Source organism: Gigantopelta aegis, chromosome 8 (assembly GCF_016097555.1).
Source record: "Gigantopelta aegis isolate Gae_Host chromosome 8, Gae_host_genome, whole genome shotgun sequence".
Lineage (NCBI taxonomy): Eukaryota > Metazoa > Mollusca > Gastropoda > Neomphalida > Peltospiridae > Gigantopelta > Gigantopelta aegis.
Window position 1 is genome coordinate 43,547,994 of NC_054706.1, and position 24,772 is coordinate 43,572,765.

General features: G+C 34.7%; 1 protein-coding gene across 3 annotated transcripts in view; it reads left to right on the forward strand.

The window, feature by feature from the left end:
• Positions 1 to 4,219: 4,219 nt before the first annotated feature.
• The window catches only part of LOC121378356 (centrosomal protein of 112 kDa-like), an 82,013-nt gene continuing 61,460 nt past the window's right edge, over positions 4,220 to 24,772 (forward strand). For all 3 annotated transcript variants that reach the window (XM_041506483.1, XM_041506484.1, XM_041506486.1), the window contains exons 1-2: positions 4,220 to 4,284; positions 22,308 to 22,569. In XM_041506483.1, coding sequence (XP_041362417.1) covers positions 22,473 to 22,569 — 97 coding nt within the window. In that variant the 5' untranslated portion in view covers positions 4,220 to 4,284; positions 22,308 to 22,472. The remainder of the gene's footprint in view (positions 4,285 to 22,307; positions 22,570 to 24,772) is intronic.

A 24,772-nucleotide genomic window follows, 5' to 3' on the forward strand; every position in this document is an offset into this window, starting at 1 on the left:
GTTAAAGATCCACATTATTCTGCCATGTGCAGAAATGACATTGACTGAAAATCACAGTGTGTGTGTAAAGGAAATTGGACAATTGCAGATATTGACAGCTGTGAAAAATATGTTTGGTGTTTTTAGCCAGGTGTTGAAGGGATATTCAGGCAAGGATTTTGGACTGATATGCATATTCAATATTTAATGCACATTATTGCTTATGTCAACAAGTAAATACATATATATTGGTATATTTAATTAATAAAACAGTAAAAATGTGATGGTTATTATATGTAACGGGTGCAGCCATATTGCTCCAAGTAGTTACTTAATACTTGACATGTCATCTGTGGTCTGAGGAAACTTAACATACCGGTTTGTTGATTTTTGCAGAATGATGAAACAGACATGTGTCACAATGTTCTATTATAATATCTTTGCCAGTAAGCCAGAAATTAGTATGTATACATTATTTTTTTTTTATACAAAATAAATCACAGTTAATACACTTGACTGCAAAATAAACCACAATTGTCAAACTGGTTATAATACAAAATGAAATGAATTGTTCAACAATGGATCATCTTTTGTTCATGAAGGGGCAGTGTAGTTCAAAAACATACATACTGAAATTATAAAATGGCAGTTTAATTAAGTTAATTGGTCTATTCTTTCAGTTGCCTTCACCCGTGATTTCTATTTGGTAGATTAAATTGCCAAACATTGCAATTGTCTGGTAGCAATGCCGCTGCCTAGACATAAAAAGAAAATGTACAGTATTATTAACATCACAGATATTGTGAAGCATTTTGTTTTTACCAATCTCATAACGTCCTAATATTAGTCTTTGTTTCATTGTATGAAAAAAAATTAAAATGTAGGCACTAATATGTTATTATTTAGCAGGTAATAGATCCTGACCCATGTGATATTGCTCAAGGAAATTAAAATATTCTCTAACAAATAACCTGTAACTCATAAAATGGTAATAGACATTATCAACTGACAGAGTTAAGTATGTTAAATAATTCTGTAATCCAGTCATGTACGTAGTTCAAAAGAAAAGGAAATTATCACTATATGACATTCGATCGGCAATCGTAATTTTTGCATGAATGTACTACAATGCATTTTTTCCTTCGGTTTTTATAAAGGAAAAATATTAAACAACATTTGTTTTTGTTAATGCACATTCTTTATTCAATTAACTGGGCATGTATATTGTTCAAAATGAAGTGCCTTAACCTTAATTTACCGTGCCTGTGTACTCTGTGCATACTTCCTCTTCGTCGTACACGCAGACAGGGACCCCAGTGACTCAAACAAAAGCTACTGTATTCCATAGGTTCTCCAAGGGGCCAAAGAGTGTCTCCTTCAGAGGCGGAGTCGACCAAAAAGACACAAGATGGCTGCCCTCAGAAGGAATAATGATGTGGGTTTTTTTTTAATTATTAATTCTAAAATTATATGTTTTTCATTTGTTAAACTACAATGTATTGGTATGTATGTGTGCTCCGGGTATGCATACTTTCAACATAGCTCATGTTCAACCTAATAATCCCTTCAATTAAACTAAACAATTTTTGTTACCATAAATCCTTAACTAGAAGCCTAGCCTATTTTGTTTGAGATGGTCCGAGACCCCGAGGCAGGTTTCTACTTTTTATTGCAAGATGTTCTAACGTCTTTGTACTTGTTTTTAAAGAACAACAAAGTCAGTTGCCTATAATGTTTTTCTCACAATGTCATTAAGCTTAAGGGTGGGATTTTGCATCACAACTGGTCAAAGGCTTTCTGTCTGTGAGAAAGTGCATATAAAACAAATGTTCCTCTCCATCAGAAGATTCCTGGACTATTAAAGATCCACATTAGTCTGCCATGTGCCACAACAACATGGACTGAAAATCAGTGTGTGTGTGTCTGCATGTGTGTGTGTGTGTGTGTAAAGGAAATTGGACAGTTGCATATATTGACAGCTATGAAAATATATCCGAGTTTTTTAGCCAGGTGTTAAAGGGATATTCAGGTAAGGATTTTGGACTGGTATGCATATTCAGTGATATTTAATGCACATTATTGCTTACTGTCAACAAGTCAGTTGCCTATGTTTTTCTCACAATGTCATCAAGCTTAAGGGTGGGATTTAGCTCGGTCAGTTGAGGGCTCTCGGAGGTGCTTACGTTGCAGGATAGAACCACCTCAGTGGATCCATTCAACTAATTGTTTTTTTCTCTCATTCCAACCAGTGCATCACAATTGGTCAAAGGTTTTTCTGTATGTGGGAAAGTGCATATAAAAATCCCTTGCTGCTAATGGAAAAATGTGGGTTTCCTCTCAAAGACCATGAGTCAGAATTACCAAATGTTTGATATCCAATAGCTGATGATTAATTAATGTGCAGTGAGCTCTGTGGTTTAGTGGATAAGCTGCTGGCCAATCGAGCTAATGACGGTAGTTCAAATCCCGTTAAAGCTGGCTCACACTTCCATTCATCTTTCTCATCTGTCACCCTTTGCATATCATTATCATTATCTTAATATAAAAAAAAACCTTTCCAATTTCTCCCACAATTTCAATCTGTTTCGACCCTCTGTCTTCTGAACTGTCCACACCTACCTGCCTCAATTTTCTCCACGTGTGCAATCTCTGTATTGCACCCACCTAGCATCCTCGTCCTCTACTGCTAATAAAACTGGTCTGACCCACGGAACTAACGACCGCCGGTAGTAGGGGTGTATAGTAGGTGGTTACTAGTAGGGCCTCCATGAGTCCAAAATATTGGACTCTAGTACTCGAGGGTCAAACTCGACCTGGACTCGAGTACCCGACACTTATACTAGATGATAATTAATGAGACTAAGGAATGAAGTAAAATAACACTATCCATAATAATTCCAGTGTTGAACATGGATGTTAAACCATGCCATTGTATTGCATTCCACACATTCAAATTTTGTTTTCCCGACATGTCTCATACTCCCGAGTCATAGCCCTATAATATAGGCTAAATGGCGGCAACCATATGGCAACATGACGTAAAATAAATATAATTAAATGAGGGTGACCTTCCTTGCACAGGTACTAGAGTCCTGTAAACAGACTTGAGTCTTGCTAGACTCGGCCTATGCCCGAATACTCGAGTACTCGTGGTGACCCTAGTTACAAGTGCCTTTTAACAATGCCAGAAGTAACTACTGAACACTCCCCAAAGAGGTCAGACTGAGCCCACAGCTAAAATTTGATGGTGAATGGCATGTGTGTGACAAGAGACTAGCACCTGTTGCGGTTGGAAAAGAAAGAATTTTTTTATTTAACGACACACTCAACACATTTTATTTACGGTTATATGGCGTCAGACATATGGTTAAGGACCAGACAGATTTTGAGAGGAAACCCGCTGTCGCCACTATATGGGCTACTCTTCCAATTAGCAGCAAGGGATCTTTTATTTGCACTTCCCACAGGCAGGATAGCACAAACCATGGCCTTTGTTGAACCAGTTATGGATCACTGGTCGGTGCAAGTGGTTTACACCTACCCATTGAGCCTTGCGGAGCACTCACTCAGGGTTTGGAGTCGGTATCTGGATTAAAAATCCCATGCCTCGACTGGGATTCGAACCCAGTACCTACCAGCCTGTAGACCGATGGCCTGCCACGACGCCACCGAGGCCGGTCCTGTTGTGGTTGGAGACACAAAGACTGAAATGTGGAGGTGGACAGCAAAAGAAGTTGAATGATAGGAGTTACCAGATCAGGAAGAAATCGAACAAAATTCAAAGGAGAGAAAGGAAAGGAAAGAAAAGAAAGAAATGTTTTATTTAACGACGCACTCAACACATGGATCACTGGTCAGTGCAAGTGGTTTACACCTACCCTGTCGGTATCTGGATTAAAAATCCCATGCCTCGACTGGGATCCAAACCCAGTACCTACCTGCCTGTAGACCGATGGCCTAACCATGACGCCACCGAGGCCGGTCAGAAAGGAAAGGGGGCAGTGGGATAAAATAATAATAATAAATTAATCAATGTGCTCTAGTGGTGTCGTTAAACAAAACAAACTCTTAAAGCTTTATACGTCAGGCAAAGAACACGCCTGTATGAAAGGGATACGTCTATTCAAGGCAGGCCTCTATTTGTTTCGCGACGCTCTGAGACCCAGCCTCTATTCAAGAATGTACGGTAAATATTATTGCAGGGGCGTATAACTCTATTGTATATTAACGTGCGCATGATCACAACAAAAATGGATCCAGTTTTAAAAACTTTGTAAACATTCAAGTTGTTGACCGCTGTAGCAGGTAATATTTGAGATAATATTTTGGTATCATGAAATTAAGTTATGTAACATTACGATATATTATTTAATGCACAATAGGCTGCATTTTGTTGATACTGCCGTATGATTAGCAATGTTAAATATCGTCTGCTTACAGTCGATAAAACATAAGAAATAACTTTATCAGTTTATGTGATGGTATATTATTTATAATACTGTCTTAGGTAATCTTAAACTTTTGATTTAACTAGTGACAGTAGTGTAGGTTGTACATATTTCACTTTATTTAATAATGGAAGGTACATGTATAACAATAAAAATAGCTCACTAAAATGGCAAAAGCATTCCCTCCTGACAAATAGCATGTTTAGACCTGTATGGTTTTTAAAAACAATTCTTTTCATATCAGTATGTTTGAAATAGAATAATTAAATTACATCAAAACAAGCTAATAACAATCACATTATATGCATCATTTTGAGCTGTTCTTGTAGATATCTTTATTTAAATTGTTTAATGAGCTAAATTGGATCTGTCACAAAACTGGAGTTATGGCCCTTTTATCAAAATGTAAAGCTCATCAATACAATACACCAGTGACTGCCTTTTGATGGGCGCGATCGCGCTCAAACCCGTATAGCGCCCACAAATCATATCTCAGCACACAAAAACGCTCCCCTTAACAAATTTGCAAGGTGAAATTTTTATACTGTTAACTTACATAATTTTTGAGAAATTGAAACTGAAACCAAAAGCTTTCTTTCAGAAAAAGAAAACAGTGGTGTCTTCCTTAATATAACATGTATCAACTGTTCTCATTGAATGTATGTAAGGGGAAGTCGTACTGTTTATCAAAATATTCCAATCATTCGGAAAACTTCGGCCTATTTCTATTCGTAATATCAGCTGAGGTGTTCCAAATTATCACAAATTTGCAGAATGGGCGGGTGAGGTGTGTTGCTTTTGTAGCATTCTCGCAAATTAATTGTAACCATTGTCAAAATAAAACGATATTGCTATATTTATTTACTTGTTTACTTACTATAACTCCCTGTTATATTTAATTATCAGTTTTATGGAGGTGCAGAAAGTACTTGCCCACTCGCCAAATGAGAATACAAATTCTGACGGACGAGTTAAAAAATGCAACTACCAGTTCGACGGGCAATCTACCTTTGTCTGATTGTTTGTATTATAATTTTATTTATTTATTTATTTATTTGTTTCGCATTGAATCTGTGTCTCTGCATCAGCCATGCAATAATTCCAAACCATTCAAACAAACGGTTCAGAAGGATGTCATACATGCACCACCTTGCCAACAGACGACTTCAACTACGCAAGCGCGACATTCCGGAAACAGGTCATAGTGAAACCGGAATCATACCAAAATGGCCCCAAACAAAAATGGAACCAAACTGGACAAAATTGAACCTAGCGTTGGCTAAAATGGCACCACAATCTATGGCTTAATGACTAAAACGGAACCCAAAACAATGTATGGCTAAAATGGTATCATTACACGATAAGCTTCAGTAAAACAGCTATATTAATCATTTTTTATTTTGTTTTATTTTTATGTCTATATAGTGGAGATAGAAGTATTAGCAGTTAGCTAGAAGTCAGTGAAATGCAATCGAATGAAATGCTGTTACAGCTTAAAAAAACAACAACCAAAAAACACCCAATCATTGTCGCCATTAAATTGAGATGCCATTATAGCCAAATCGTTTTCGTTTTCGCCAACAAAAATGGTTCCATTTTGATAGTGATTCCAGTTTAGCCTAATTCACAGGAAATGGGGCCTGTCAAAGGTCAATAGTTCCTAAAAATGATTTGTTTACATTGAAAGTATGTTAGCGATATGTAAATTTTGTAAATCTATATGAATGAAATGTGAATGATGTAGTCTTGATCAGAATATTTCAACATGTATTGATTTGTCAATCAAGGTTTGGGGTTTGATTTCGTTCTTTTGCCACGTGATGTTGATAACTTACCAAGTGTCCTTAATGTTTTTGTCATTAAATATATAAATATATATTAAAATATTGCTAAACAAAAGTATATTTTCTAGGCTGGCGGACTAGTAGAAATTCTGGTGGGCTAGTACATTTTAGTTCTAGTCCAGCGGGCTAGTCAAATATTTTCCATTTCTGCACCCCTGAAAAGTTTTACTTCCAAAATGTTTGCGCGTTGTCAGGGGGCGGAAATTAGCATTGCCGAATTTGTCACGTATACTTACGCCTGACATCAGTGAAAACTTCAAAAGAACAGTGATTAATAATTAACTGTTTGACAGTGGTGGCTATATAGTGATAATTATAAAGTTAATCAATTTTTTAAAAGGTCATATAGATTGTACATCCGTCCAAAAACTGATTCTCTCCCCCCCCCCCCCCCCCCAAGATGCAGCCAAAATGGCTATATATTAAATGTGTTACTAATGTCCAAATGTTTGTACCTGATCAAAATTAATTTTATTTCTTAATGCACAGTATATATATTGTACATATGAATTTATTGAGAGGCAAAATCCCTCAGGGCAGACAAAAACTGATTGGAAATACAGACACTGATACTATTTCTAGTAATATTCCAAAAAAGAAACTATATTTATATGTAATGACAGCAAACTTTGGGCAGTTTGTTTAAAAGGGTGTAACAAGCATTTTTACTGCAGTCGGTATGACTGAGATATAATGTAACATCAGTTAAGAACTATAAGATGCTTAAAGCCTATCTCAGGTCAACTTTGCATTTACACAGATCGATCAGACCCTGACAGTCAGAATCACAAGAAAATTAACGTAGTCAGGTCACCAATAGGGGAAATTACATGAGAATCATATGATGTGTAAAAATGGCACACAGAAAATCAGAAAATCACAAGCACACTCGGGTCACCTGTAACAAATATGATCATTAAGTTTAGTTGCTGAATAAAAACTAAAAATAGCATGTTTAATTCTATTTTTACATGTATATTAAGTTATTAATTTTTAATATATTCTCTTCCAGGGTCTTAGCTATTATACATCAGGGGAGGGGAGTTATCATCCATATCCCTGCATCTTTTCTCTGTTTCCTTAATTTTCCCTTTCTTTCTCTTTCAATAATATTTATTTCTATTCATATTTAAATTGCAAAAATATATTAGTCATGAATATGTATTATGGAGAAGGCCTAGTAAGTTGTATAGCATGCGCCTAATGCATTATCTTTTTAAAAAGCAATAAAATATGTTTAAATCAATCCACATCCCTATATTTGAAGAAAAACAAACCCATAAAAAATCAAAACAGTTAACAAAAGATGACCAGTGTTCGAGATTAACGGTATCCCGATATCCCGGGAATACCAGAATTTAATTTTGGATACCAGACTTCAAGAACCCAGTATCTGACTGGGATACCATATAATACTAAATTCTCAGGTGGGATACCAGATTTTAAAATGTTAGTATCCAACTGGGATACTGGCCAAAAAATTTAATCTCGAACACTGATGATCATGACCAAAAATTTCATTACCATCTACCCTACCCAAACCCTCATAGAATCAAGCTAGATGCAACCATTCATTTAATGATCATTACCTTTTTCTTAAGAGAAGTATAATAATCATATAAATATATATTTTAAAATATTAACTTCTTAAAGAAAATATTTTTAATCATTATTTACAACTGTCATACAGTATATTTATCTGTTCATTTTGTTTTTAACATATTTTCTCTATATAAATAATAGCTACTGGATGTCAATTGGATAAAATAATTTTTTTAGTTTGGAATGCATGAACATCGTCGTGTGCATGCTCCGGTCAACTGCGATCTGTGTCTGATGGTTGGGAGCCTGTTTTGTCGCATTGCAGAAGTTCAAAATGTTGAACTCATTGTGACGGATGATTTTGTTTATTGCCACCTAACATGGATCATAGCAACACCATCGCAAGAGCACTTGGGTCACACAGGATTGGCAACGCAATCTTGACACAATCGCAGTCTGATGTAGAGAAGTCAGTCAGCAACTGATCATCTGTGTAATCTCAAGGTCGACCAGGCCTGGTGCTTATAAAACTTTTAGAGTCTAGACTCAAGACTAATAAGAGTCTCTAGGGGTTGCGATGTAGCTCAGTGGTGCAGTGCTCGCTTGATCGCAGTCGATCTAGGATCGATTCCCATCAGTGGGCCCATTGGGCTATTTCTAGTTCCAGCCAGTGCTCCACAACTGGTGTAACAAAGGCTGTGGTATGTACTATCCTGTCTGTGGGATGATGCATATAAAAGACCCCTTGCTGCTATTTGAAAAGAGTAGTGGCGACACCAGGTTTCCTTTCTCAGTATCTGTGTGATCCTTAACCATATGTCCGATGCCATATAACCGTAAATAAAATGTGTTGAGTGCGTCGTTAAATAAAACATTCCCTTCCTTCCTAATAAAGTCTGAGACATAATGTCATGACAACGTCATACAAATTGCATGTGTGTAATGTCATTTGAGATTGAGTCAGGGTCCCATTCCACGAAAGAATTGTAGCTACGGTTAATTGTAGTGACTTACGGTGAGTTTTACAACTGGCACCGTAAACTTTACAGCCGTTCCACAAAGCAACCGTACGGTAGTCATAAGTATCCATTTAATGATTAAAAGCTTCTTTGCGAAGAAGTACGAATTAGTTAAATAATAAATTGGTTACTGACTTTTCGGAACATCTTGGATATATTCATTGGTATTGGACATCCATGAAGTAACTTTGTCAGTTTATTTGCCAAGTGGTAATTGTTGAATGCATAATACAGAGTTATCTCCCGTATTTCCTGTGAAGATCATATGGCCTAGGTATTTGGTAAATATATTAGATCTATTTTTACAAAAAACGTGAGTATCCTTCTTAGAAAATGATCAAATCATCATCTTACTGCCATTTAACATCTACGTTAGTGGCTTACAACTGCCTCATACCTACTGTACATTTTCACAGTAATTTACGATAATAGTAAGGTACGCTTCGTTGTAGAACGTGCTGGCAATTGTATTTTTAAAAAATGAAGGTTGCGATGGTAGGTATTTACAGCGATAGTAGTGCTAAGATCTCTTCATGGAATGGGGCCCTGGGCTCTAAAAGTTTTATAAGCTAGGCTTAACTTGAATTAACAATTAAAATTTATAAATTAATAACTCAGAGTGATAATGTTAAACTTGAATTTATATTAATATATGGCAGATTATTTTTAGGTTTATTGTTAGTATTCAGTTTTATGTAACACTATGTTAATGGTGTCAGTTTTGAAGATTAGTATATTCTGTTTATTCGTTAATGTTAACTTTATGTAAGTTACATGTAGTCATGTTTATAACATGACTGTACTTTTTGAGCCATTCTCAGTGTTATAATCTTTGAAGTTGTAATCCATGTCAAATTTGTCATGGTCTTCTTCATTGGTGGTTAAAGCAGCACTACTTTCAGCAGCACAACTCGCTTTGCTATGCACTTTAATTTGTCAAAACCGATTTCAAAAGCAATTTATAAACAAAGGGGAATAACTCTTATTGTCTTATTCTTGCATATGTATAATTATGTTGCATTACAAATTGTGTCAAAAAACAACAACAAACCATTGAACACCTGCAGTCTACAGCCAAATATATTTCTCGGATTGTACTATATATAATAATTTGTACAAGTGTACTCTATATATAACTTGTACAGTTATAAAAATACATGTCAGGTTATTACTTAAACTGTTTTTGTGATCATAATTAACTCCTAGCATGTTATACAGTGTTAGAAGTTATGATCACAAAAAATATTTTAAGTAATAACCTGACATGTATTTTAACAAGTTGTGTAAGTATTAGCATTAGCCTAATTACTAAGTGTTTAATGCACAAATGTGCACAATAAATTTTCAAATAAACAGTGAAAATAAAACTTAGAGTTGTGGTATTTCCTTTTACAATGGAATTCAAGACTAAACAGATTTAATCACAGGGGCATGCTATTACAAAACAAACATAATTTCACCATAACATATGAAACAGTCTTTATCACAGTTTTATATTTTTTGTACAACCTGTCAAGCAAATAATGTGACATTTCGTACATGCTAGCAAATCCTGTATTTCCCCTGGAAATTATACATTTTAATAATTTTTAAAAAGATTATAATAAAGAAATGCTGTTTAAACTTTGTCAAAATACATGAAATGCAGTGGTGAATTTCAAAAGATTTTAAACCCATTACCACCTAGATGGGGCACATGGTTTGTACTGTTTTTATTACTTATCCTCAAATTATTCTATGGCAGAAAGCATTGGTCTTTATAGGTCTCCAAAATTTATATACCATTTAAAAATTTATTTACTGTGACACTAGCAGGTGAGCTGAGCTGAAACTCTATTTACATTCTTATATACCACAAAGGTTGTAATCACCAGTGATTAAATCCGGGAGGTGGGGGGGGGGGTGTAAGTTTGAGGTGGGCGGAATTTGTAATAATTTAATAGGTCAAGGACAGAAAGCCAAAAAGAATAGCTGAAACACATTTTACTCATGTCTGTCCCAAAATAAAATTTGAGTACACGGCCAGAACCGTTTAAGCCGATTTGAGCAATTTAGACAGGCTGCCAAAATAAAGTGTGTCAGACTATTTATGAAAAAAATAAGCATATTATTTTGAACTGCGGCCAAAAAATTTAAAGTCTGACTACTAGTAAGCCCTTACTTAGAGGCAAAGGTTGTGGAAAGTTAGCCATAAGGTGTGCTGATGGACTCCGAACCAGCAAAGTTGTGAATATGGCGTTTCCATTTTGGTTGGTACAGTATGGTGCAGAAATTCAAGTAGTGCTTCCTGAAGAGAGCCTTGACGATCCTGTGAATGGTGTGGCTATCCATTTCCGGTACCAGGATTGCTTGCAGTAGACTCCCTCCTGGTGGTGTGTCACCACAAGCCCCATCTTTCAGGTCCCGGCAGTAGGGTATAGTCTCTTTCTACTACACCGCCCATGATACACTTCTGAAATTGAGGTCGGATCTTCTTGACCTGGATGCTCCATTTTGTTCCGGCATCCGGTTGAGACGGCAGAGGCCTGGCCTTGTCTGGCTGGCAACTTGGTTGAGCGGTAACCTTCTGCTTCGCAACGGCACTTTGTCCAGGCAGTTATGTAAATTAAAAATATGTTTTGCTCAAGTCAGTAAAACATATTTCTTTTTATTCTTAATACTATCCAGAATTAGAAATTCATTGAAATTCAAAATGGCTCTCATTTTAGGATATTTTACATATATTGTCCCAGAAAAAGGAAAGGGCATATTTCAGTGGTGTAATGCCATCCTGTCCCCACCCTTTCCACAATTTGCACCATGCTGTTCCGAGATCAAATAAACCTAGTCCACAATTTTATTGTAATGATTTTATAAAGCACCCTAAAAATGTACATTAATAGTTATTTATTTATGTCATCCCAAAAATAATATTTCTGACGAAAAGAATATAATTAACTGCATTACATTCAATGCGGGACTATATGGAGATAAAAAAAATTAATATTGATAACATCAAACCATTATTATTTTTTCAAAGTTTATGTGCTTTAAATAAGTGATGTCAATATGTTTTATGGTATAGCATACCAATATGATGGTTGTATATGACATATTTAATCACAAGGCTTATTTTTCAATCTTCTGTTATTTGGGGGGTTTTTTATGTATAACTTGGAGATTATTATTTTTCTAAAAAATATTTTGTCTACATAACTTTTTTTATCACCAGCACACATTGATTAATTAATCATTAGCTTTTAGATGTCAAATATTTGGTAATTTTGATAGTCTTCAGAAGAAACCTTTTACATTTTTTTAATAGCAAGGTATCTTTCATATTCATTTTCCTCACAGATAGGAGAGCACAGACCATGATTTTTTATAAACTAGCGGTAGGGCATTGGTTGGGATGGGGGGAAACCCAGTCAGAGAATGGTTCCACTGAGGAGACTCGATCCTTCGACTCAAACACCTGGGATGACCTCAGACACGCACTGAACGAACTGAGCTAAATTCAGACACTGAAGAATGACTATTAATTATGATCCGATTTCAGTCAGTTTGAGGTACGCCCAGCACTCACCGTTACATGTATCTAGCCAAGGCAGCCTTGAACTGATTTTTTATATATACATATCAATCTTGTTTTCCAACCCATTTTTTAAATCTATAGACCACCATTCTTTTTAAGTATATGCTCAGTTTGTTAAAACATGCTCTTCTACATACAATCTATGATTTGTAACAAAATACATAATGATTATTTTTTTTTTTTTTATTTATTATCGCTCCTGTCAGATATTGATGACATTTTACAGTGCTGTTCTTTTGAATGTCTTGAAACATAATTAATAATATATACACTGATAAGCCAGACTACGCACCTTTTGTAAAGGTGATAATTAACCCTTCAGTACGGGACGAGAAGTCATGTCACAGTAATCCCAGATTTAGTTACACATAAAGCCGACATAATCCAACTTCAAGTCCTGTATTAAGACTCTATATCTAGGTATTTTTGTAGATATACCAATGTACATGTCCTATGTATGTGTATCGGTATATTTATTTGGTAACTGTAAAATGTACCTGTGTGTGTGTATGAAGTGATGTATTTTGTAAATATTTATACATGTATCGGGTGATTAAAAAGCCCCACTTACTGTAGTTGAATAGTGCAAAAAGTATGTAAGGCAGAACACTGAAATTGGGCTCAAAACCAGTTTGTTATGTTGTGTGTTGATGGCAAAATTTCATTTTGATAAATGCCTTTAAGTTACTTTTAAAATGGCGCACAATATAAAACGTGATGTTAAAAAATTATATACCAGTGTGACCCAGCACAACATTTACCATACATACTACAAACGATGGTCAATTACCACACCACTTTCTTTTACACAGCCCTACAACTGATACTTCAAAGTCTTGGGTATGTACTGACTTGTGTATGGGAAAGTATATAAAAGATCCGACGCCATATAACCGTAAATAAAATGTGTTGAGTATGTCATTAAATAAAACATTTCCTTCTACCTTTTTTAGTGGTAGCCTGTGTGATGGCAGCAGATTTCCTTCTTTCTCGCATCACCAAGTGTTGAAATAACCATAATATGTTAGACACCAAATAGCCTCACCGAATATCTCAAAATTAATTTTATAGTCAGGACTGTGCACAACAGAGATTTTTGTTTTTTCTAAGTGCAAGAAGGTCATTTTAGTTCAGTACTGTCATTAACAGTTGTCACTATTCAGAAGTATATTTCAAGTTATTATAATATAATTAAACTTTGAATTTTAATGGTTAGCATGTTTGTACGTAATTTAGGCATGATTGTTTTGGGCATGATTGTTTTGGGCACAACATTTATCACCTGAACTTGGATGTAATCTAAAGAACGGATAGTTAGCTTAATATTTTGGGTCCTATTTGAAAGCTTACTGAAATAAAAGATATTCTTTCTTTTCCTTTTTGAAAGGTGGGGTGGGGGGGGGGGGGGGGGGCTATTCCAGAATTTATATGTGAATGGAGGTGCTATTTTGCAATAGATGCTGAAAATTAAATCATCTCACTTTTTGCATTATAGATATTAACAGACATGTCAGGAATAAATGGTTAGGGTGCTTCTTTACTGTCGGACTAGATCTAACCTGGATATCTGGGCCCGTGCTTATAAAACTTAAAGTCTTTAATAAAGTCCAGACTTTAATGTAATGCTATTTGAATGGTGTTGCCATGACGTTAAAGTCTGGACTTTATTAAAGTCTAGACTTTAAGATTTACAAGCACGGGGCATGGTCCATATAGCAGAGATGTTTGTTGTCCATGAATGCATGCTTGAACTTAACTTAGATGTATATGCATGTCCAAAAATAAATTATAATTAATCATTATTTGATACACCAAACAAACTTTTAATCTCTTTACAAGGCAAGTTTACCAGTATATAAAATAAGAACAGGTCATCACTTGTAATTGCCTTTGGCATTATCATTATGTTATTCAGATACTGTGTACATTTACAATAAATATATGACTAGGGGTTAGACATTCATGAGGCATAAAATGTATTAATCCTCTTTCTTTGAAAATGTTAATTAAGAGATCTGTCAATAGGTTGGGGGCAGGACGTAACTCAGTAATAAAGTGCTCGCTTGATGAGCAGTCGGTTTGGGCTTGATCCCCATCAGTGGGCCCATTAGGCTATTTCTCATTCCATCCAGTACACTATGACTGGTATATCAAAGGCCGTGGTTTGTGCTATCCTGTCTGGGATGGTGCATATAAAAGATCTCTTGTTACTAATGAAAAAATGTAGCAGGTTTTCTCTCAGACTATATGTCAAAATTACCAAATGTTTGACATCCGATAGGCAATGATTAATACACAATGTGCTCTAGTGATGTCGTTAAACAAAACAAACTTCTTCTCAATAGGTCTAACCATGCATCTACAGACTTCCATGTAGCCAGTGGAGCTTGTACGTAGACTTTTATAATTCACACTTTAAATTAATAGTAATCATAATTATTTACTGAAAATTTTATGTACTCAAATTCATTTATGTTGGCTATAATAAATAACAGAATAATTTAATTAATAGATTCATGTATGGTTACAGACTACCACTGCATGCTGCCAGCTTAACACCAATTACATTGGCTGGTTGGTGTCTTTATTATTGTACAGATTTCATGCCCAGTAATTATGCACAATGGCATTTGTTCATATTGGTAGATCTTATCATAAGGATATCACTTTAGCTGTAAAATTTACTAAGGGCTATTCCAAAAATGTTAACGGGGGGGGGGGGGGGGGAGTAGTAGTGAAGATGCATCAAATGTTTATTTTTAAATTTTCTTGTTGGTTTTTTAACAATGATTTATTACAATGTATTATGGGTATGACAAAATTGTTTTACTTATTCAAGGCAAATAAAAATTAATTTTCTTATTTATTGGTGTTGAATATTTGATAAAAAGTGCATCCTTATACCAGTGGTTATGATTTTTTGAATGTCCCTAAATTGCAATGCCACTGATTTGGAACCTTGACCATAACTCTGATTTGAGCCTGTGTCTGGTGTTGTCTTTTGGCCCCTTGTATCAGTTTCTACGTCTTTTTGAAGATTTGACTTTGACAAGTACCTGTTAATGGAATTTTAATCCTCGTGTCGGGTCTGTCATTTACTTGAAGTATGAACACCCTGGGTGTTGGTTCAAGTGTTCAGCTGACCTAACTTGCTGTTAATCTCTGTTCGGTATTTGTGTTATAATGTTACTGCCCTGATCTGACAAAAGAAGTCACATTTTCCTTCAAACATGCTTTTTGGTTTTTTGGGGGGGGAGGGTGTGTGCATAGTTTAAGCTGGAGCACCAAAATTAGTAGCAGTTTGGTAAATTTAGTCATAAGACTTGTATCCAAATTAAATTTTTAACTAGCCAAACAAAATATAAAAATTTAAGGTTCATGAAATAATGTTAATGAGCTTTTTAGTGATTTAACAGTAAAGTACTGTATATTCACCAAATTCAATGTTAATGAGCTTTTTAGTGATTTAACAGTGAAGTACTGTATATTCACCAAATTCAATGTTAATGAGCTTTTTAGTGATTTAACAGTGAAGTACTGTATATTCACCAAATTCAATGTTAATTCATATCACGTGGTTTGGTAAATAACAGTTTGATTGGGGAGGCGTGGGTGACAACTTGTTTGGTTTGTTTTTGTTTTGCTTGGGGAAGGGTTGATTGTTTGTTGCTGTTTGTTTTGTTTTTTTGTTTTTTTAATGGATGTTTTCTTTTGTTATTATGCTTCAATGTGTAAAATGTACACATGAAATAAAACTATCCTATTTTACTACTTTGTAAATAGCTTCCATAGCAGTTTTAAAATTCATGTTGAGAAAGAAGTAACTGCACACATAGAAAAATAAATATTCACATTTTTCCTTAGTATATCTCAGACTGATACAGTTGTATTGTTTGTCGACTTATTAAAATTACACTAGTAAACTACAGGTAGCTGAGAATTATGTGATTGGCCACTAAATTCTCCCAAATAATCCTGAGTGTTTTCCATTGAAACAAATAGCAAACTAGTGGTAGAAGAATGAGTGCTTCATGAGTAGTATATTATTATAAAAGATTGTGGTATGTCCTGTTCAGTCTGAAAATGTTCTTATAAAATATCCATTACCTATAACAGAAAAATGTAGTGGGTTTCCTTTGAAGAATGTACTATCCTGTTTGTGGGATGGTGCATATAAAAGATCCCTTGCTGCTAATCGAAAAGAGTAGCCCATGCAGTGGCGACAGCGGGTTTCCTCTCTCATTATCTGTGTGGTCCTTAACCATATGTCTGATGCCATATAACCGTAAATAAAATGTGTTGAGTGCGTCGTTAAACAAAACATTTCTTTCTTTCTTTCCTTTGAAGACTTTGTCAAAACATTTATGAAATGTTGTAGATCCAGCACTGATTATTAATAATCAGTGGTGTCCTTAAACCAACCAACTAATGTTTGATATACAATGGCTGATGATTACTGTAAACTGGGAAAACCCCCACATGAATATTAATTTCGCAAAATTTATATGCACACATTATTTTCCAGGTTAGAGTATGCTAAGGTGGTGTCTGATTTTCTATTATTAGTAAACCATGAAGGAAAACAAACAAAACACAGACATAATAATAATCATTCAATTTATTGATGTAACAGACATGTTCAAAAATACTAAATACTAGTAAGTACCACTAATTTGTTCCATTTCGCCAGTTCACAATGATTATTGTAAATCATGACCACTAATGTCCCATTTACTAACGTTTGTCCTGAATTGCTAGACATATATGTAATTCAATTATTCCAGCCTTTCTCCACCCTGTAATAAAAACTTCTCGTTTGCACTTCAGTACTCTCATTCCAGAAATGAAACTCAAAATAATGCAATAATAATAGGTTACTGAATTAGCTTACTTAAGTTGTGTGGTGTTTTCTCTACTATTTACTAATGAGCGCCACACCAATCAGTGGTGAATAAACATTCTTTCAGCTACCAGTATATTAATTGTTAAAAACTAAAGCTGTTTTTGTTACATGCAAGGTGGTTAATCCTCTTAACCAGAAACAATTGTTCAAAGTCGAGTATCAGGAAACATCGCTTTTCTGACAATGAGGTGTGGGTTTTTTTTCAGACCAATATAGGCAATATTGGCCATTTAGTTGGGTTTTTTTTTACAGTTGCCAACAGTCATTAAAAGAAATTTAACAATCGCGAATATGCGTTATACGGTGTGTAAATCATGTCGCAATATTAATCTGGTTTACAGTAGTTAATCAGTGTGTTCTAGTGGTACCATTAAATAATACAAACTTATTTTTTTGTTTGGAGAATAAAACAAACTAAATGACCGGCAAATTAACTATCGGGTATTTCAGGCCTGAGGATTTCAAATTTTACAGAAAACACTTTCTGTTCCGTGCCCTGTGATCAACAGAATCCATTGCATACTGGTTTTTGGTAATCATAGCAGTGGTGCATTATGTTACTGTACATGAAGATGGATTTTGGTTCCATGTAATTTTGACAACATGCTACTGAAATGGTATCAAATATGATCATTTCTGTGAAAGCTGGAATCCTGTAGTGTAATAAATCAACTAATATTTCCATACTGAGGGGAAAATTAGTGCATTGTCCTACCCATACCGTGTAGTTACATGCACATGTATTATGAATTCTCTAATAAAATTACTGCAGTTGCATTTGGCCAATAGTTCATGATGTTTAAGTAGGTCACAAGTAGCTTGCTGATGTATCAAACAGAAAGTATTGTTTTCTTGCATGAAATTTGTAATATCTAGGGAAATTATGTTCCTTTAAATATATGTGCAAATATAATTTTTAACATTCATTCTAAATTCCTTTAAAACTGTTGTCCCATTCAGGTCTGTAATTACAAGTACTGTAGCTACTTCAGAAAACATACTATTTTTATTTTGTTCAAGTTAGATAGTGCGTGTATGCTTGTAAAAATATTTGCCATACTACATTGTATGTGTTAAAGATGAGATTCAGTGATAAGTTTATTTTATTATTTATTTATTTTTCAATCTGACAGCAAGGTTTTTAATTTGCATTAACATTACTTATTGCATTCTGTATGGGTAAATGTTAATGATATATCCCTAACACCCCACAACCTAGGATCAGGGCTGCATGAATACAGACACATTCTAGTGTTACATGAACATGTAGATTTGTATCTCATTGTGTGAAATTATCTTTAATCTTACTGTTACACATTTTATATACTGTTCTACCCGTCACTGAATCCAACCACACTTGTCACATTACACTGTTTATGCATTTCTTTGATTTTCTATCTTATCAGGGGTTTTCGGCAATGGACAATTCATTTTATCTTTGCCAGGTCTTTATTTCTGCGTGTTCTAGTCTGGTGGGCTTGTCAGTCTGTCTGTAATTGGTTGGCCCATCGCCATTCAGTGGTAACCTCACTGGCACTGTCATACACTTAATAGTATATTAATGAAGAACTATATAAGCTTATCAATAATGCATCAATATTTAATGTTTATTAGCTACAGGCTTAATTCTGGATTAACCATTAGACTACTACAGTTGTTTTAGTTGGTTCTCAGCTGTTTTATGGAATGATTTTAATTATGGATATGTGGAAGTGATGAGGTCGGAATGGCTGTGCCAGTCATGCAATGCAAGGATTAAGATGCGGAAATCTTGGGATTAATTCTGTCTGTTGATATTGTGAATTATAACCTGTTTCTTTAGTGAATGGAAATGTGGAATTGATGTGTGAATTTTTACAACTACGTACATATACAGATGTGTAACAGGAGTGTTTTTGTTTTTGTAATTATACTTTTGCATGTTAAAATCAGTTAAGGAGCTGTCAGTAGATGGATGTAGGTATCAATTATACCACCCCATAGACCTGTCTGACAAATACTTGCCTTCCTATGGAGGTGTAAACCAGAGATTGTGTTACCTAGATCACAGTGCTAATTTATATACCTGAATACGAACTGTCATCCCAGGTCAGATGAACAGTTAATAAATGTAATTTGTTTAAGGCACTTTTCACCTTGCAGCCTGAAGGCTTTACATTGGGTGAACATGCATTTTGTTTATATATCTACTTACAAAGATTTAATGACTTGGAAGATGTGTATATATATTTGTCACAAGTTTACATTTTTGCTGGATTAATGTATAACAGTTTCTAAATATTAAATACATTAATGTTTAACTATAAAGTTCTGGGAAAACAGCAGCTTAAACTTCATGTCTGTGGGGTGTTTCTCATATTAATGTTGAAAGCAATAACATAAGCATAGGATGAACACTAAATTTTTATTTGTATTTTATTTTCAATTAAAAACCCAAATCTTTAGGTTATCAGCTAAATTCTTTGATGTCTAGGGACTGAGGGAAAATTGAATGATAACTGGTGACATTAATGATTTATTTGAAGGGAACCAGTGTCGACATAAAAGTGTGATATCTTTATCTATTTAATTCTTGTAACTGATCAAAAAAGTGCTCTTCATAATTTGATTGTAACGCCTTGTCTGTTTTTATAGAAGGATTAAGGTTATAAAGTGATATTGTCACTACCCAAAGTGGCTATTCATTGGATAGAGGCATTCTCAGATTGGAAAGGGTTGTGTAGCATGGTCACATGATGCCTATAACGGATAATAGTTTGTTAATTTAATCCCCATACTCTGTTCTCCGAGCTTGTCAAAATGTTATTCATTCTGTAAGGAGATATCAGTTTTTATGCCAACCTATGTCATTAAATGTGATCATCATTTGCATGACTTGTAATGTAATTCGAAAATAATTTGTTGGATTTATTATGGCAGTCTGTAAATCAGTGTTAATGTGACCCAGATATTCAGGATTTTGATACTGAACATGCTAGTAATATGTTTTCTGATGAAAAGGACATTTCTACATTGAGTTCATCAGTTGTAGTAACGATAAATACATTTCAGTCATAGCTGATTTTGTTCTGATACTCTTATTGTTCTCACAAGATGATTCTTCTACTTTAGGTTCTACATGCAGGATCATTTTATGTGAGATCATAAGATATTTTAAATTCTAAATTTTCAAACTGTTCTTTAGTATTAATAACAGTGGTTTCTCGTATCAGCTTTGCTGGATTTTCCCTATCTTTTGGGGTTATGACATAGATTAATAAAGTATTACTTTTGTTTATGAAGTACTGAAATTGAGTTTAGTATTAAAATATTGAATACTGAAAATCAAAGATTGAATACTGAAAATCAAAGATTGATTTTCTTTTTTAAAATACAGAAATATTTGAATATAATTATGAAATGCACCTAATAAAAATTACTTAAATACCAAACTGGTTAGATTAAAGTAATCAAAAATAACTTACAATGTCTGTCTGGTCAAGAAGTCACAATGATCTGGCAAAGTTGGCCAAAGAACTGCAGCAGCTCAATCACAGGACGAAATCAAAGGCTGCTAACAGAGCCAAGGCTGATGTTGTCAGACATCAAAGATGTTTTCCAGCCACTGAGGATTATCCAACACAAAAACAGAAAATTAATACTTCAAAACCTCCAGAAGAAGTGAATGAAACAAGTCCAACTGAAAAGGCATTAACTGATGTTGCCCAATCTGAAAAAAAATTGGAATTTGATAACAAAATCCAACATGTTTCCTTTCCTACTGAAAATTCATTTTCCAAGGAAATGAGAAATGGTGATCTTAAAGAAAATATTCCAAATACCAACCAGGAGGAGTCAGACTATACAACTGTGCCATCTGCTTTACGTTCATCATCTAAGTGCAAGCAGACGTCAAAGCAGATGGGAGGTGTACAGAGCAGACTGGAAGATCTTCTTCAGCAGTTCACTGGTGGTGAAGAATCTGCAAAACACAAGCATGTTAAAAAAACTATTCAATCAATTCTGGCTTTAAAAGCTGATTTCAAATCAGAAAGGTCAAGTAGTAAGGAAACGGTACCAGATCAAAATGCTTCAGAAAGAAATAAAGAAAATGATGAAGCTGAAATGGGACCTGCGTTAGATAAAAAGTATTTGTCAACAATAAATGAGCAGAGTGTTTTACCATGTTCTGAATGGACTATGGAAAAGCAATATGAAAAAACTGAAGCTGATCAGGTTGATGGTATTATAAAAACTCCACAGACATCATCATTAAGTAATACAGATTGTAATGGAATTGTTTTAAAGCAAGATATTAAATGCTACTCTTCTGAAAAGTCTGACAGGTATTTGGGACAAGAAATAAATGTACTTTCTGACAATAACTTTATAGTTCCTCAGACTTTTCCAATGGAGAAGACCCATGGTGAGAGCATTTTACCCAGCCAACTATATGACATCTCTGGTAGCCACCAAGCTGTTGTGCCCTGCAAAATCACTGATCATGTACCACCAAACAGACCTCACAATGCACATTCCTGTGTAGAATCTTGTTCAGCTTGCACTACTAACACTAAAACTCATAATGGTGCTGTGGTGACTTGTGGTTTTCAGCAAATAGATAGTGTTTTTTCTTGTGACCAGAGTGGTCAGCATAAGTGGGTTCAAGATGAATACAATAAAGCATTACTTAAATCACAGGAAGAACATCAGACGGTTGCTCTTAAGGGCCCAACATCTTGTAGCAGCAGTTCTGGAATTGCTGATGTAAATATTACAGTTAAGAGCAGTAGTTCTCGGAACATTGAATCATTGTCAACAGACCAGGGTTTAGACCTCGGGGTCTGTGATCCATTATTAAGCAAGTATGTTAGTAGTGGTCATAAAATATCCTCAACAATCTCTGATGTGTTTCAGGAACCTGAGGATGAAATGGTTAATAAGATACTAGTTGATGAGAGTGACATGAAAGAATTATTGGCTGATCTTCGATATTTTTATGTTTGTTTGTCCAAACAGAAGCAGCTAGACCAAGGACAAAGGCATGGTGTCCAGGAAACCACAGAAGACTCTTGTGACTATTTAAGATATAAAAGGAAAAAGAGGAGACACACGGTACGAGAAAGGAGAACTCGGTTGAAGGAGAAAGATTGGTGTTCTGAAGGAGACCGGGAAGAGTCCATCATGGATGGTCAGGACTCCTATCAGGAGCTGGACCAGGAGTTTGACAAGATTCTGGCTGACATGAAACCACATGTCTTGAAACTTCCACAGAAATCAGGTAATATATATTCGTATATATACGTATATATCATTTTTATTAATCTTCTATAGGTCCTACAGGATCAACCGGAGGGGACTATAGGTTTTATCGCCATCCTTCTGTCTGTCTGTGTGTCCGTCGATTCATCCATCCACCTATCCATCCATTTGTCCCACATATAGTTTTCTGGATGTCTTTTTATACGCCCATCTATAATAGGTTGTCTGCTAACTTTTTCCTGTCCGGACCATATCTTGCATACAGATGCACATGCTCACATGTAGGAACAACTTGGAATGGCGCTGTGCCGTGTACTATTACTAGGTCACTGTGACCTACTTTTCATGGTCTACTGCACATACCAGTAAATCCATGTCTGGATCATATCTTGCATACAGATGCATACAGGACCATCAAACCTCACATGTAGGAAGAACTTGGGATGGTGGTGTGTCACATACAATTACTAGGTCACTGTGATACAAATAAATCAAACAATTTGTCTGTATTCACATAATTAGAATTGAAGCATACATGTAACATATTCATTAATATCTATTGTTTTCCATCAAACTCCTGAAAGGGCGTTATCATGTACCTCACCGATACTCTTGTTTACATTTACTCGAGATATCTATCTGAAATATTTTGTATTACTTTATCATTTAATATTACAGATCCAGTTGATTTTAATGACAATTTACTTGTTATTGACAGAGTTATGGCCCTTGAACTTACGAGATACAGAAATGAGTTTTCCTGACTTTGTTTTACCCAATGCCTCAAGATATTGACCTGAAATTTTGTGTGTATCTTTATCATGTACTATTACAGATCAGGTTTGACTTAAATTATACCAATTTACCCATATTTGACAGTTATGGCCTTTGAACTTAGGAGATACAAACATTTGTTTTCCAAATCTTTTTTACCCAATTCCTCCATACCAGTATATTGACCTGACATTATGTGTACCTATACAGCTTTATCATATACTATTACATATCAAGTTTGACTTTCATACTGATTTACTCATGTTTGACAGAGTTATGGCCTTTGAACTTAGGAGATTCTAACATTTGTTTTCCAAACCTTTTTCCCCAGTGCCTCAAAATATTGAGCTTAAATTTGGTGTATAGCTTTATCATGTACTATTACAGATCAAGTTTGACTTTCTTGATGATTTACCTATTTTTGATAGAGATGTGGCCCTTGAATTTAGGAGTTATGGAGATTTGTTTTCCGAAGTTATTTTTTGCAATATGTTTGGAAAACCTTTTTCAGGAACCACTTCCACTTGAACAAAGCCAACTTTGAAAAGACATAACCAAGCTATAATCCTTCCACAGGGAACGCCTTTTTTCATACTATGAAATTTACTACAAGTTATTTATTTTTGAGATAATTGTTTTCTAAATTGTACACAAAAATAGTATTTTTGTTTTCATTTCCAAAACGCTTTTACTTTTCTTTTTACGTCAAACCAAACTGAAAATATTTACAAAAAACATTTTGGTAGGAAGATGGGATGGACTATACATGTATGCATCAATATTCAGTTTGTAATAAAAGAATGAATATTTTATATGGACTCATGCCATAAGTGGTAAAATTATTTCACAAAGGTTTTGTCCTAATGTTTGTTTATGCTTACTACCTCTAGTCTCGTACCCCTATTTACATAGGTTTGTAATCTTTAATGTACATGTAATTATTTACCTTGTCCATATCAATTAATTTAATTTGTGTATAAGTTTACAAGAACTGTGTTTATTGTCAATCTCTAATCACAAAGGTAATGCATTTTTGCAGCTATTCATACAGTTGGTCACATATGATCTCCTTTCATGTGACCAGCTAGTGATAGGCAGCAGTCTCTGTAGTACTCTGTTGTAAACACAAAGTCTGTATCAATTGACTGAATGGTGTAAGGAGATTTCTGTTTATTGTCATTAAAAAATTCCGATAGGCTCGCAGAGAAACAAAGAAGGCCTATTAATGCTCTTTAAATAGACTCCTTTATGTTTGAAAGTGATGAATCTTGAAAAGTTGGTAACATTGAACATTATTTTTAACAAATTATTTTTGTTTGCGATTTATTTATTCAGTTCCCTTGCGTTTATAAAACAGTGCGTAACAAATAAAAATAGCAATAAAATATTGTGTTGTTCCCCTATGTATTATTAATAAATATAATTTGACAGAAATAACCAAGTCCACT